Genomic DNA, 14,949 nt, shown 5'->3' with positions numbered 1-14,949 from the left:
TTACAGACAGCAGCGGGAATCGAACCCCTGTTGCTGTAATAGTTTTAAGCTAAATGTGACTCTATTCTGCATTCTGTTACTGATTTCCCCTGTAGTGCCTCAGTGTCCTGTTGTGATGAAATGATCTGTATAGATGGTATGAAAAACAAAGATTTTTCACTGGACCTTGGTACATCTGACAGTAAAAACCCAATTTGCTACTTTTCCTTCAACCATCCAGTTGTTGAACCTGCTCTGGAGCTTCTCCAGGGCTAACACATCTTTGCATAGATCATAATGAGATAGACTGTGAGGTCAAGAGTCCATCTTATCATACTATTCAACAGTTTTCTAACTGCAGATAGAAATCGTCCTTGCGCCTTGATATCGGCATCCTCTACCCACTGTAAGGTGGGGGGGGAGAAGAAAAAATGTCTGGGGTGTGTGGGATCTTTGATTATGTTGGCTACTTTGTGTGTGTGTTAGAGAGAGAGGGCAGGAAGGAAGGAAGATTCTATAGAGGAATAAGGAGGTTGCTCTTTGAAGCTGGCATAGATGTAACGAGCCGAATGGCTTGCACTGTGCTCTACTTTTCTATACTCATTGGGTCACTTTATCAGCTACCTCCTGTACCGAATAAAGTGGCCACTGAGTGCATGTTCATGGTCTTCTGCTGCTGTAGCCCATCCACTTCAATGTCTGACGTGTTGTTGTCAGAGATGCTCTTCTGCACACCTCTGCTGTACCATGTGGTTATTTGAGTTCCTGTCAGCTTGAACCAGCCTGGCCATTCTCCTCTGACCTCTCTCATTAACAAAGTGTTTTCACCCACAAAACTGCCACTCACTGGATGTTTTTTGTTTTTTGCACCATTCTCTATAAACTCTGGAAACTGTTGTGTGAAAATCCCAGGGAATCAGAGTTACTGAGATACTCAAACCACCCTGTCTGGCACCAACAATCATTCCACAGTCAAAGTCACTTAGATCACATTTCTTCCCCATTCTGATGTTTGGTCAGAACAACAACTGAACCTCCTGACCGTGTCAGCATGCTTTTATGCATTGAGCTGCTGCCACATGATTGACTGGTTGGATATTTGCAAGTGCACAGCTGTACTTTTATTTTATTTATTTATGTAGAGCTTTACCACATGGTAACAGTCCACTGTCGTTTGTCCGCAGGAAGCGGTTTCCCGGAATTCTCCATGAATGTGCTGTGAGACTGTCTAACCTGTCCACTGTTGTGTCATTTGTCCGCAGGAAGCGGTTTCCCGGAATTCTCCATGAATGTATGTCACGATGATGATGACAGATCAGATCCCTTTGGAGCTCCCTCCTCTGCTGAACGGAGACGTCCCCATGATCCCACACCTAGTCAATGGCGATGGATCACAGCAGGTGAGTCTCAGAGTCACGAAGCAGTACAGCGTATAGTCAGGCCTTTCGGCCCAACCAGTTAATGCTGACCACGGTTTCCACCCAGCTATTCCCAATTTCCCACAGTCAACTTATGATCAAAATATATGGGTCGCCAGAAACATACAATCCTGAGATTCAGTCGTTCACAGTAAGTAGAAAAAAACATAATAGAGTCAATGAAAACCTGCACTTGACAGACACGGACAAGCAACCAATGTGCAAAAGACAACAAATTGTGCAAATACAAAACATACATGGTCACACACACACACACACACACACACACACACACTCACTCACTCACTCACTCACTCACTCACTCACTCACTCACTCACTCACACTCACTCACGCACGCACTCACTCACTCACTCACTCACACACACACACTCCCTCATACACACACACCACACACACACACACACACACACACACACACACACACACACACACACACACACACACACACACACACACACACACACACACACACACACACACACACACACACACACACACACACACAGAAATAAATATTGAGAACAGGAGTTGTAGAATCCTTAAAAGTGAGTCCATAGGTTGTGGCATCATTTCAGTGACGGGGTGAGTGAAGTTACCCCTCTAGTTCAAGAGCCTGGTGGTTGAGGTGTTCCTGGACATGGTAGTGTGAGACTTGGGGAAATCGAGGGATATGGACACTGTGTAGGCAGAAAGGATTAGTTCAGTTGGCCATTTGATGACTGACTTAATTGGCTTGGCACAACATTGTGGGTCGAAGGGTCTGTCCCTGTGCTGTACGGTTTATATTCTACGTTCACATTGACGTTGGTGGTTGTGTCAGAAATGACCCTGCATTGTATCTGGTTACCCCGGCTACTGCATACGATCCTCATCAGCCCAACTGTGGATGGCCATGAACTTGCACTGTGTCAGAAATATTGTCTACATTGGCTGAAGGCCAAAAGGGGGGAAGATAGGAGTGTGGAAGGGCGTGAGAAGGCAGGCTGTGTGAGGGGTGGGCCTTGGATTTCAATGCCTCTGTTTAATCTCCCCTGCACCGAACTGGTGCCCCTTTCACTTTGAAATTATTGCATGTTGCCAGTGTGAGTGAGGCATGGAGTCCTTTGGGGATTTGTAGGATATATCACAAGGAAGAGGAGATTCCAAGAACGATCCCAGGAATGAAGGGCTCGTGCTCGATGGAGTTGAGAAAGATGAGGGTGATCTCATGGAAAGCGGCCAGACACTGAAAGGCCTGTGTAGAGTGGCTGTGCAGAGGACGTAGCCATGGATGGTAGAGTCTGGGATCTGACAGCAAAGCCTCAGAGTAAGGGACATCCCTTTAAATGAGGAGCTCCGACATAATTTGCTGATGACACAAAGGTTGATGGTGTTCTGGATAGTGTGGAGGGCTGTCAGAGGTTACAGTGGGACATTGATAGGATGCATCACTGGGCTGAGAAGTGGCAGATGGAGTTCAACCCAGACAAGTGTGAAGTGGTTCATTTTGGTAGGTCAAATATGGTGGCAGAATATAGCATTAATGGTAAGACTCTTGGCAGTGTGGAGGATCAGAGGAATATTGGGGTCTGAGTTCAAAGGACGCTCAAAGCAGCTGCGCAGGTTGACTCTGTGGTTAAGAAAGTGTATGGTGTACTGGCCTTCATCAATCGTGGGACTGAGTTTAGGAGCCGAGAGGTAATGTTGCAGCTATATAGGTCCCTGGTCAGACCCCACTTGGAGTACTGTGCTCAGTTCTGGTCGCCTCACTACAGGAAGGACGTGGAAACCATAGAAAGGGTGCAGAGGAGATTTACAAGGATGTTGCCTGGATTGGGGAGCATGCCGAGGCTGAGTGAACTTGGCTTTTTTCCTTGGAGTGGTGGAGGATGAGAGGTGACCTGATAGAGGTGTACAAGATGATGACAGTCATTGATTGTGTGGATAATCAGAGGCTTTTCCCCAGGGCTGAAATGGCTAGCACGAGAGGGCACAGTTTTAAGTTGCTGGGGAGTAGGTACAGAGGAGATGTCAGGGGTAAGTTTTTTACACAGAGAGTGGTGAGTGCGTGGAATGGGCTGCCAACGACGGAGGTGGAGGCGGATACGATGGGGTCTTTTAAGAGATTCCGAGACAGGTACATGGAGCTGAGAAAAATAGAGGGCAATGGATAACCCTAGGTAATTTCTCAGGTAAGGACATGTTCGGCAGAGCTTTGTGGGCCGAAGGGCCTGTATTGTGCTGTAGGTTTTCCACGTTTCTATAGGTGGTCCCAAGCCCAGTTGTGGAGAGAGGAGGGTTGGGCATGGTGCTAGCAAAACCTGTTTTGTTAAGAGCCATAGAAGCACAAACAGAAATTCCGAAGACCTTGTCCTTGGGAGAGGAAGGAACCCCACCTGGAAAATCATGGTGAATCATGGGCCAATCAACCTTTCATTCAGTCAGAGGACTGTGGTGGCCATGCCCCAGCAGGGGTTGATTGGCTTAAGAAGCAGGGGCCCCTAGATGAGGAGGAATTTCTTCAGAGAGAGAGTGGTGAATCAGTGGAATTTGTTGCCACAGATCAGTGCTGAAATTCTGGTTATAGAACAAAGGACAGTACAACACAGTACAGGCCCTTCGACCCAGGATGTAGTGCCAACCTATATGAGCCTATTCCAAGATCAATCCAACATTTCCCTCCGCTTTTCTTTCAGCCAGGCGCTAATCTCAATGTCCCGAATGTGTCTGTCTCTACTACCTCCCCTGACAGCATGTTCACATACTTACCACTCTTTGTGTAAAAAATTTCATCCAATCATCTTAAAATTATGGCCTCTTGCATTGACAATTTCTGCCCTGGGAAAAAGGTGAGGGTATCCATTTTATCAATGCCTCTTATCATCTTGTAAATCTCTATCAGGTGACCTCTCATCCTCTTTCACTACAAAGAGAAAAGCCACAGTTCGCTCAACCTTTCCTCATTAGACATGCTCTCTAAACCAGGCAGCATCCTGAGGCACTGGTGAGATCTCACTTGGAGTATTATGAACAGTTTTGGGCCCCTTATATAATTAAAAATGTGCTAACTTTGGAGAGGGTTTAGAGACGGTTCACAGGTATGATTCCGGGAATCATCAGGTTGGAGCGTTTGATGGCTCTGGGCCTGTACTTGCTGGAATTTAGAAGAATGAAGTAGATCTCATTAAAACTTACTGAATATTGAAAGCCCTAGATAGAGTAGACATGGAGAGTATGTTTCCTATGTCAGGGAGCCTAGGACTACAAGGCACAGCCTTAGAATTGAAGGCTGTCCATTTAGATGAGAGGTGAGGAGGAATTTCTGTAGCCAGAGGGTGGAGAATCTGCGGAGGTCAGGTCACTGGGTGGGTTTAAGGCGGAGGCTGATAAGTTTATGGAATGGTGGAGCAGACTTGATGGTCTGAATGACCTCATTCTGCTCCTATGTCGTATGGTCTTGTGGCAGCAATTGATAGGTTTCTCATTGGTAAAGGGGTTGCAGGTTATGGGGAGAATGGAGTTGAAAATATTATCCATGAGTGAATCATGGAGCCTGTTTGATAGGCTGAATGGTCTCTTTCTGCTCCTGTATCTTATGGTCTTAAGAAGGCTGCCCTTCCGCAGGGCAGAAGTATGAGTGGAGGGGGTGTCAGACGTCCTACCAAGAGGGTTGTGCGAATTCCCTACACTGAGGCACTGTGACGGATAGATGGAGAGAGCCACATTCCTCCTTCCCTGAGTGATTGCTCCATACAGTGACGTGCTTACCTTGGCACGTAACCCACAGGCTGCGTCCGAGCAGCCGTGGGTCAGATTGTTGAAATGTCAGGCTGCCATGGCGATGGAATGCAGTCTGCCTGCGTAGGGGGTTTTCAAAATCCTGCGCTGACACATCTGGTAGCATCTGCAACAACTCTAAAACTCTGACCAGCTGCCAAGAGGCCTCGCAGCCTGCCTGCTTGGGGAGGGCAGAGTTCCCTCCCATTTAATTCACACAAGGCCGTCCAGCATTCAGCAAAGGGAGCAAGAAGCAAGCTGCTGGGGGAAATCAGAGTTATAGAACACTACAGCCCTTTGGCCCATCTACTCCGTGTTGAAGTGTAATTCTGCATGGTCCCATCAATCTGCTCCTAACTATAGCTCTCTCTGCCCCTCCCATTCATGCAGTAATCCTAACTTCTCTTATGTTGCAATCAAACCCATATCCACCACTTCCACTGGCAGCTTGTTCCAAACTTACACCCATCTCTCTCAGAGAAGTTCCCCCTCAGGTTCACCTGTCTATCGCCTTCTCCTGTTGCCCCTCCTCCTACCCTTTCTCCCATGGTCCACTCTCCTCTCTTGTCAGATTCCTTCTTCAACCTTTCCTGCCTATCACCTCCCATCTCATTACCCCTCCTCCTTCACCCACTTGGCTTCACCTATCACCTTTTACCTTGTCCTGCTTCCCCTCCCACACCTTCTTATTCTGGCTTTGTGCGCCTCCCTTCCTAGTGGTGGGTCTCAGCCCGAAACCTCAACGGTGTATTCCCCTCCATAGATGCTGCCTGATCTGACGAGTCCCTCCGGCAATTTGTGCAGGGGTTCCCTGGGGTTCACAAACCCCTTGTTTAATGGTAGGGGTCCTCTGCATAAAAAGAGTTGGGAATCCAGTATTCTGCATGTGTTGCTGTGGATTTCCAGAATCTGCAGAAACTCTTGTGTCTGCGGTCTGGTGTCTCAGAGATTGGCTGTCTGCTGGGTAACTCTAACATGTCCTCACAGGGACAGTGTGGTTTGGTCAAACACAGACCCTGTGCCCCATTGAGATCGTACTGACCGTCAGCTCCCCACTTCCACTGATCCCATGTTATTCCCCACCCTTGCACATTCCTGTCATCGCCCCACCGACTGGGCGGCTCGGTAATATTGTAGATAGTGCCACAGGCCCGGTTCAGTCCTCGCCGCTGCCTGTAAGGAACTTGTACGTTCTCCCTGGGCTGTGGGGGCTTCGTCTGGGTGCTCCGGTTCCTCCCACAGTCCAAAGGTGTACGGCTTTGGTCACATGGGTGTAATTGGACGCGTGGTCACACTGGCCCAGAGAGCCTGATTCTCTATATAAAATAAAAATTTAAAGTAAAGTGTCTCTAAATAAAAATTAATTCCACCCCTCACCCATGCAGAAGGGACAGCTTAAGTGGCCAGTTACCCACTGGCCCGCAAGCCTTTGGAATGGCAGAGGGAATCAGAGGACCTGGGGGAAACTCGCCCAGCCACAGGGTGATAATGCAAACTTCCAGCTGCGGGTGGATGGGACCAGGCAGAATAATATTTCAACTTAGACTGGATGAGCCAAAGGGCCTGTTTCTTTGCTGTAATGCTCTGCAACTTTAAATAAAACTCCTCAAAGGCAGTTCATATCAGGATCATAAGAGCATATGACATAGGAGCAGAATTAGGCCATTCAGCCCGTCAAGTCTGCACCACGATTCCATCATGGCAGATTTATTACCACCTTTCACCCCATTCTCTTGCCTTCCCTCTGTAATCTTTGGTGCCCTGACTAAACAAGAATCTATTAACCTCCAATTTAAATATTACTGAATCACTGGCTGCCAAGACATCTGTGGCAGTGAATTCCACCGATGGTAGCATAGTGGTTAGCACAACGCTTTACAGAGTACCAATGACGTGGGTTCGATTCCTACCACTGTCTGTAAGAAGTTTGTACAAGGGACCACGTGGGTTTCTTCAGGGTGCTCGGGTTTCCTCCCACAGACCAAAGGCATGCCGATTGGTAGGTTAATTACTCATTGTAAATTGTCCAGTGATTAGGCTGGGATTAAATCGGGATAACTTGGCGGCGTGACTCGCAGGGCTGTAAAGGCCTGTTCCTTGCTGTATCTCAATAAATAGATTCCCACCCTCTGGCTGAAGAAATTTTCCTCATCTCTGTTTTAAAGAAACATCCTTCTATTCTCAGGCTGTGTTCTCGGGTCCCAGACTCTCCCACTACAGAAAACATACTTTTCCCGTCCAGTCTGTCTGAGTGAGGCTTCCGTCAGTCAAGGTCGACCACAGATGTTGTGTCCTAGCTGTCTAGATACGCAAGCCTGGGCAGCACGATATGGAGAGCAAGCTGTTGCCCATGTAGCAAGCTCACACCCTCCATGAATCTGATGAACCCAAAGGAACGGCAGAGACCGATACAGTTTGCTACCAGTGGCATGGCGGGAATTACCAGTCAGCATTGAACTTGACAAAGGACTGCCCTAGGGACTCCAGCGCTGGATTTTTCCCTCAGGGTACACTCCCAAAGCTTTCCCCATGAGTGGGTATAGCCACAAGGCAGCGGAGGTTTGAGATAACCATGGCTGACGAGCCCATCTGCTGAAGCAACTGGTTTTAAGGCACCAGTAACCCACCTTTTGCCCTTCTCATGCCCTTCAGTAGAAATGATTCCACTAGGCTTATTGCTAAGTCACACATGCAGGCCAGGACTTGGTTGTCAGAGGCTATTTGAGCAGCACATCATTGAGAGTATTTGACAGTTAGTGGGAGCTTATCCCCATTACCCACACTCCCTGGCTATAACAACCTTATGGAGCCCTGTCTGCATCTTTCAATATTTTATTACTAAAGGTGACATCAGAGAGGGTGGGGCGAGTGTGGAACGAGCTGCAGGCAGAGGTGGTAGATGCAGGTTTGATTGCAACATTTAAGAGATGTTAGGATCATTCAAGGATCGGTGAAGAATGGGGACATCTCAATGAAACCTATCGAATACTGTGAGGCCAGGAGTCTACCTTATTGTGCAAGAGGTCCATTCAAGAGGCTGATAACAGCGGAGCAGCCTGGTGGTAGGTGCTTTCAGGCTTTTGTATCTTCAGTCTGATGGGAGAGGAAGAAGAGAGAATATTGGGGAAGGTGGGGTCTTTGATTGTTGGCTAATTTACTGAGGCAGGAAGAAACATAGACTGATTACTTGGAGGGGAAGCTGGTTTCTGTGATGTGCTGAGCTGTGACCACAACTCTCTGCAGTTTCTTGTGGTCACGGGCAGAGTAGTTGCTGTACCAAGCCATCATGTATCAGGATAGGATGCTTTTGATGGTGCATTGATTAAAATTGGTGAGGACGGTCGAAAGGAACAAGCTGTCCCATCACACACTCCTAGGATCAGACACAGAGAGATGTTCCCACTACACTGTCCCATCACAAACCCCTGGAGTCAGGCACAGAGAGAACCTCCTTCTACACTATCCCGTCACAAATTACTGGATTAGACACAGACAGAGGCTCCCAATACACTGCACAAACTCCAGGGGCCAGAAAGAGCGAAACTCCCTCTACGCTGTCCCATCACTCACTTCTAGGGTCAGTCACAATGAGAGCTTCCCTCTGCACCAACTAGCCACACACTCCTAGGGTCAGACACAGAGGGAATCTCCCTCCACACTATCCCATCACACACGTTCCCAGTGTCAGACAGAGAGTGAAGCTCCCTCCACACTGTCCCATCACACATTCCCAGGGTCAGACACACAGGGAATCAGAGAATCTTCATCCACACCGTCCCATCACACACATTCCTAGGGTCAGACACAGAGTGAAGCTCCCTTCACACCATCCCATCACACACTCCCGGGGTCAGACACGGAGGGAATCTTCATCCACACTATCCCATCACACACTCCCGAGGTCAGACACAGAGTGAAACTCCCTCCACACTGTCCCATGACACACTCCCAGACATTCCCAGAAGTTCCAGGTGTCTCTTGCATATTGATAGCGGCTCCCTGATACCCACAAATTATGTACAATATCCCGGAAATTGAATTTTTGAGAGCGAGCGATGGGGGGGTGGGGGTTAGAGAGAGGGGGGGGGAGGGGGAGAGGGAGGGGGAGCGGGAGAGAGAGAAAAAAATGAACCATAGCAGAGTGTTCCAAAATAAGAAATTATAAAACGTACTTCACCCCAGACTACACTAAGGTGTACCCCTGCCTAATAGGGGTCAAAAATAATGAGTGTTGCTTGCTGCATTGTTTGCCCGTGGTGGTTTAAAATGTAAAAGACATGTTGAGGTGAGTTTAACAGGTGTCACTCGTTCATTAGCATAGCTAATGTTGTTTCAACAAGCTGGCTAGCTGCTAAGGAGCTATTCTATTGTAGACATCCCACCTCTCCCGGAAGTTCCTGGAGTCTCCCACAAATTGATGGTGCTGCCTCCCTGAAATGAGTTTTTGCAGGGTGGGATGTCTGCATTCCCAGGGTCAGACATAGAGTGAAACTCCCTCCACACCGTCCCATCACACACTCCTGGGGTCAGACACAGAGTGAAACTCCCTCCACACCATCCCATCACACACTCCCAGGGTCAGACACAGAGTGAATCTCCCTCCACACCATCCCATCACACACTCCCGGGGTCAGACACAGAGTGAAGCTCCCTCCACACCATCTCATCACACACTCCCAGGGTCAGACACAGAGTGAAACTCCATCCACACCATCCCATCACACACTCCCGGGGTCAGACACAGAGTGAATCTCCCTCCACACCGTCCCATCACACACTCCCGGGGTCAGACACAGAGTGAAACTCCCTCCACGCCATCCCATCACACACTCCCGGGGTCAGACACAGAGTGAAAATCCCTCTCCACCATTCCATCACACACTCCCGGGGTCAGACACAGAGTGAAACTCCCTCCACACCATCCCATCACACACTCCCGGGGTCAGACACAGAGTGAAACTCCCTCCACACCATCCCATCACACACTCCCGGGGTCAGACACAGAGTGAAACTCCCTCCACACTGTCCCAATACATAATGCCGGGGCCAGACACAGAGTGAAACTTCCTCCACACTGTCCCAACACATAATGCTGGGGCCAGACACAGAGTGAAACTCCCTCTCCACCGTCCCATCACACACTCCTGGGGTCAGACACAGAGTGAAACTCCCTCACACTGTCCCATCACACACTCCCGGGGTCAGACACAGAGTGAAACTCCCTCCGCACCATCCCATCACACACTCCCGGGGTCAGACACAGAGTGAAACTCCCTCTCCACCATTCCATCACACACTCCCGGGGTCAGACACAGAGTGAAACTCCCTTCACACCATTCCATCACACACTCCCGGGGTCAGACACAGAGTGAAACTCCCTCCACACTGTCCCAACACATAATGCCGGGGCCAGACACAGAGTGGAACTCCCTCTCCACCATTCCATCACACACACTTAAGCAGGATCTGTAGAGCTTTGATGCTGAGTGAATTGTGAAGTGCGCATGGGGCATTATTCGGGGAAAATATTCGTAAATTTCACTTCAAGGAAAACCAGGAATATTAGATGGCACTGTGGGAGAATGGATGGACTGTAAGTAGGCCACAGGCTTGCAATGCAAGCATTGTGGCGTTGCTATGGTAACAGGAAAGCGAGCAGTAAGGAGTGATTTCTCAGCTCTGTGTGTGGGTTAGTGTAAACTGGATAATTGATCTCCTCTTTCTGCTGGTATGGACACAAAACAAAAGAGATGGAGATTGGTCATTGCATGGAATTGTTATTGTGTGCACCGAGCCAACCTGCTTGTTATTTTAAATGGAAATAATGGGGAGAAGGCAGTGTGGACTCTTCATCTCATGTTCTTGATATATATATATATATATATATATATATATATTTATTTATTTATTATTAATGCATTTATTTTTCTCTTTTGCACAGTTTGTTGTCTTTTTCACACTAGTTGTCTGTCCTTGTGTGTGGTTTTTCATTCATTCTATTGTATTTCTTTTTTCCCTTGTGAATGCCTACAAGACAGTGATTCTCAAGGTGGTGCATGGTGACATGCATGTAATCCAATAATAAGTTTACTTCCATTTTGACTTTTGTGTTTTACAAATGTTTTTCACGACTGCAGCACAATGTCCCAACTTTGATATTTAATATCCTAACCAATGAACGCAGAATTCATGCAGAGCTAAGATCGCCCCTCATTCTCCTGCACTCTAGAGAATAAAGTCATAACCCATTTACCGTTTCCCTATACCTCAGTATCATCAGTCTTTGTGTGCAGTCTTTCTGTCGTATTCCTTTGTTCTACTGTAAATGCCCACAAGAAAATGAATCTCAGGGGACGTATATGTGCTTTGATTATAAATTTACTTCAAATTTTTTGGACTTTGGTATTGAGAAAAAGCCTAGGAGTAAAAAAAATTGGCATTGAAAATGCAATTGTGGCAAACACGAAGCCCTGACTCGTGTTACAGGGCACAGGCGGGCTGTAGACGGACTACAACACCCAACATGCCGTGTAAACCTTGGCATGTGTCTGGTTACTACAGCGACAGACGGTTGTCAGGGTAATAACCCTGTTTGACTTTGCCATGTTCAAGATTCAAGATTGTCTAATGTCATTTCCTGTGTACAAATATAAAGGAGAGGGAAATAATTATAACTCCGGATCCGATTAAACACAAAAAAAAATCACAATAAGATTAAGAAAACAATAATAGAAAAAACAGAATAAATATAAATACATGAGCTAGCTAACAGTATATACACAGATTGATTGTACATGCATCATGTGACACTAGGCACAGGTGTGTCTGTACATAGGGTGACTGACAGGAAATGATAAAGTCGTGGTGTGGAGGGGTGAGTTAGTGGCTGGAGGTGTGGATCAGCCTTACTACTTGGGGGAAGTAACTGTTTTTGAGTCTGGTGGTCCTGGTGTGGATGCTATGTAGCCTCCTCCCTGATGGGAGTGGGACAAACAGTCCATGTCAAATCTATTGTCCTTTAAACATTCCCAGCTGAGGCTGTGCTCTGTGGTTCAAGACTCCCCCACTAGGGCTAACTTATGATCCCTCTCAACCCCATTCTCCTGTTTTCTGCCTGTAACCTTTGATGCCCTGACTAATTAAGAACCGATCAACCTTCCACTTTAAATATACCCAATGTCTTGGCTTCCACAGCCATCTGTGGCAATGAATTCCACAGATTCTCCACCCTCTGGTTAAAGAATTTCCTCCTCATCTCTGTTCTATCACCGTGTCACCTCTCACCACCCACAATTTATGATTGACTCATTGACACGTTTTTGGCCAATGCACTGAATATTTTTTCCTCTTGGAGTTCTGTTATTATAAGATCAAGGACTTGAGTTTGAATATTTTTGTTATTTAACACTGAAACCAAGTCCATGTTATGTCAGGCTGCCCCACAGACGTGTTCAAAAGTTCGTTCAAGCTTGCGTAATGGTTGGTTCTCCAGCAGGTTAAAGAGGGAGAGGGAAGGGGAGGGCTGTGCTGAGAGAACTCCAGAGTTCAGCCACCAGACTACTGTGTCCAGGAACATAGAGCATAAATCAACACAGCACACTGTGGGCTCGTCGACCCGCAAAGTTCTACTAACCTAAAGAGGCCCACTCCATGATCAATCTAACTCTTCCCTCCTTACTTACTGCCATTATGCCACTGGCCCATAGGGCAGCCATGAAGGTCCTTCAGCTCTGTCCGTGTTCAGGGCTTCCTTCATCGTGTCAGTAGTTCCTTCTGGGTTTTCACTAGTGTCTGTCACGCAGGTCCTGTGTGGAGACTCAGGAATACCCTCACACTCAGATGTAAAGGATTATTCATTGCTGTTTCCGTAACAGTTTTGTTTGACCAGTCAGGGTTGTTAGTCGTGAGCTGAAACCCCAAACCTGGAAATCCAGTTGACCAGTCTTAGTCTGGCCTCTACCCTTTGACCTGTTCGGCATGGGTGACCCTACCAAGAGCCAGAGCACAAAGCCCTGATTCCAGCCAGTGTAGCTCTCCGGGTCACTGAGGCATACAAGCCTCTAAACCACAAGGTTGTGATCCTCTTGGAGGAACCCCTCCCTTCAACTCTGCCTATAACCCTCCAGTTTTCCTTAAGACCATAAGACATAGGAACAGAATTAGGCCATTTGGCCTGTTGAGTCAGCTCCATCATTCAATCATGGCTGATCCTTTTTTTCTCCTCCTTAACCTCTTTTCCCGGCCTTCTCCCCATAACCTTTGATGCCATGTCCAATCAAGAACCTGTCAATCACTGCCTTAATGACCTGGCCTCCACAGCTGCATATGGCAACAAATTCCACAAATTTACCCTTTACCCTTTGGCTAAAGAAGTTTCTCCACATCTCTCTTTTGAATGGACGCCCCTCTATTCTGAGGCTGTGCCCTCTTGTCCTAGACTCCCCCATCATGGGAAACATCCTTTCCACATCTACTCTGTCTAGGCCTTTCAACATTCGAAAGGCTTCAATGAGATTCCCCTCTCATCCTTCTGAATTCCAGCGAGTACAGACACAGAGCCATCAAATGTTCTTCATACATTAACCCCTTCATTCCCGGAATCATCCTTGTGAATCTCCTGTGGGCCCTTTCCAATGCCAGCACATCTTTTCTATATTCATCTGTCACTTTTTGTATATTTACGTGTCTACCTGAGAGCATTTTAAATATCCCTAAGGTATCAGCCATATACATTCCATGGCCACTTTATTAGGTACCTCCTGCACCAAATAAATTGGCTACTGAGTGTATGTTCAACATCTTCTGTTGCTGAAGCCGATCCACTTCAAGGTTCGATGTGTTGTACATTCAGAGATGCTCTTCTGCACACCACTGTCGTAACATGTGGTTATTTGAGTTACTGTCACCTTCCCGTCAGCTTGAACCAGTCTGGCCTTTCTGCTCTGACCTCTCCCATTAACAAGACACTTTCACCCACAGAACTGCTGCTCACTGGATGTTTTTTTTTTGTTTTTCGCACCATTCTCTGTAAACTCTGGAGAATGTTGTATGTGAAAATCCCAGGAGATCAGCAATTTTTATTGCTGCACCATAGAAAATATCCATCCTAGTGCATGACGGCTGGGCCTGAAACTGCTCGGGCATGACCACAGGACATGGCAGAGCATTCACAACACTGTTCAGCACGTCAGAGAAACCAGCTCTCTCCTCCATAGACTCTGTCTATACGTCTTGCTGCCTCAGTAAAGCATCCCGCATGATCAACGCCCGGTAGTATGGTGGTTAGCACAATGCTTTACAGTAGAAGTGACCCAGGATCAGCACCCTCTGCAGTCTGTAAGGAGTTTGTACGTTCTCCCCGTCACCATGTTGGTTTCCTCCTGGTGTTCTGGTTTCCTCCCACAGGCCAAGATGTGATGGTTAGTAGGTTAATCGGTCATTGTAAATTGCCCCGTAATTAGGTTAGTGTTAAATAGGTGATTTGCTGGGCTGGAAAGCCTGTTCTGCACTGTATCTGAATATAAAAATAAATAATTAACCCCCCCCCGCCCCCCCAACACCCCCCTCCTTGGACATTCTCTCTTCTTCCCACCCGCAGGAGTCAGAGTATATCAAATCCTGAAAGAGCGTACCACCATTCTGAACGACAGCCTCAATTCTGCTGATTATTCAATGTTCCCGTGGTATGATGGAAAGGACTCTGAACCTCACACTCTACCTCGTTGTGACCTTGTGCCTCATTTTCTGCCCGCACGGCACGTCCTCTTAATCTGC

At 47.4% G+C, this 14,949-nt stretch overlaps 1 protein-coding gene across 3 annotated transcripts in view; it reads left to right on the top strand.

The window, feature by feature from the left end:
• The window catches only part of fndc3ba (fibronectin type III domain containing 3Ba), a 550,239-nt gene that overhangs the window by 87,750 nt on the left and 447,540 nt on the right, over positions 1-14,949 (top strand). For all 3 annotated transcript variants that reach the window (XM_073041702.1, XM_073041703.1, XM_073041701.1), the window contains exon 2: positions 1,242-1,379. In XM_073041702.1, coding sequence (XP_072897803.1) covers positions 1,269-1,379 — 111 coding nt within the window. In that variant the 5' untranslated portion in view covers positions 1,242-1,268. The remainder of the gene's footprint in view (positions 1-1,241; positions 1,380-14,949) is intronic.

Source organism: Hemitrygon akajei, chromosome 3, assembly GCF_048418815.1.
Source record: "Hemitrygon akajei chromosome 3, sHemAka1.3, whole genome shotgun sequence".
Lineage (NCBI taxonomy): Eukaryota > Metazoa > Chordata > Chondrichthyes > Myliobatiformes > Dasyatidae > Hemitrygon > Hemitrygon akajei.
This window is presented reverse-complemented; position numbering and strand designations above follow the sequence as displayed.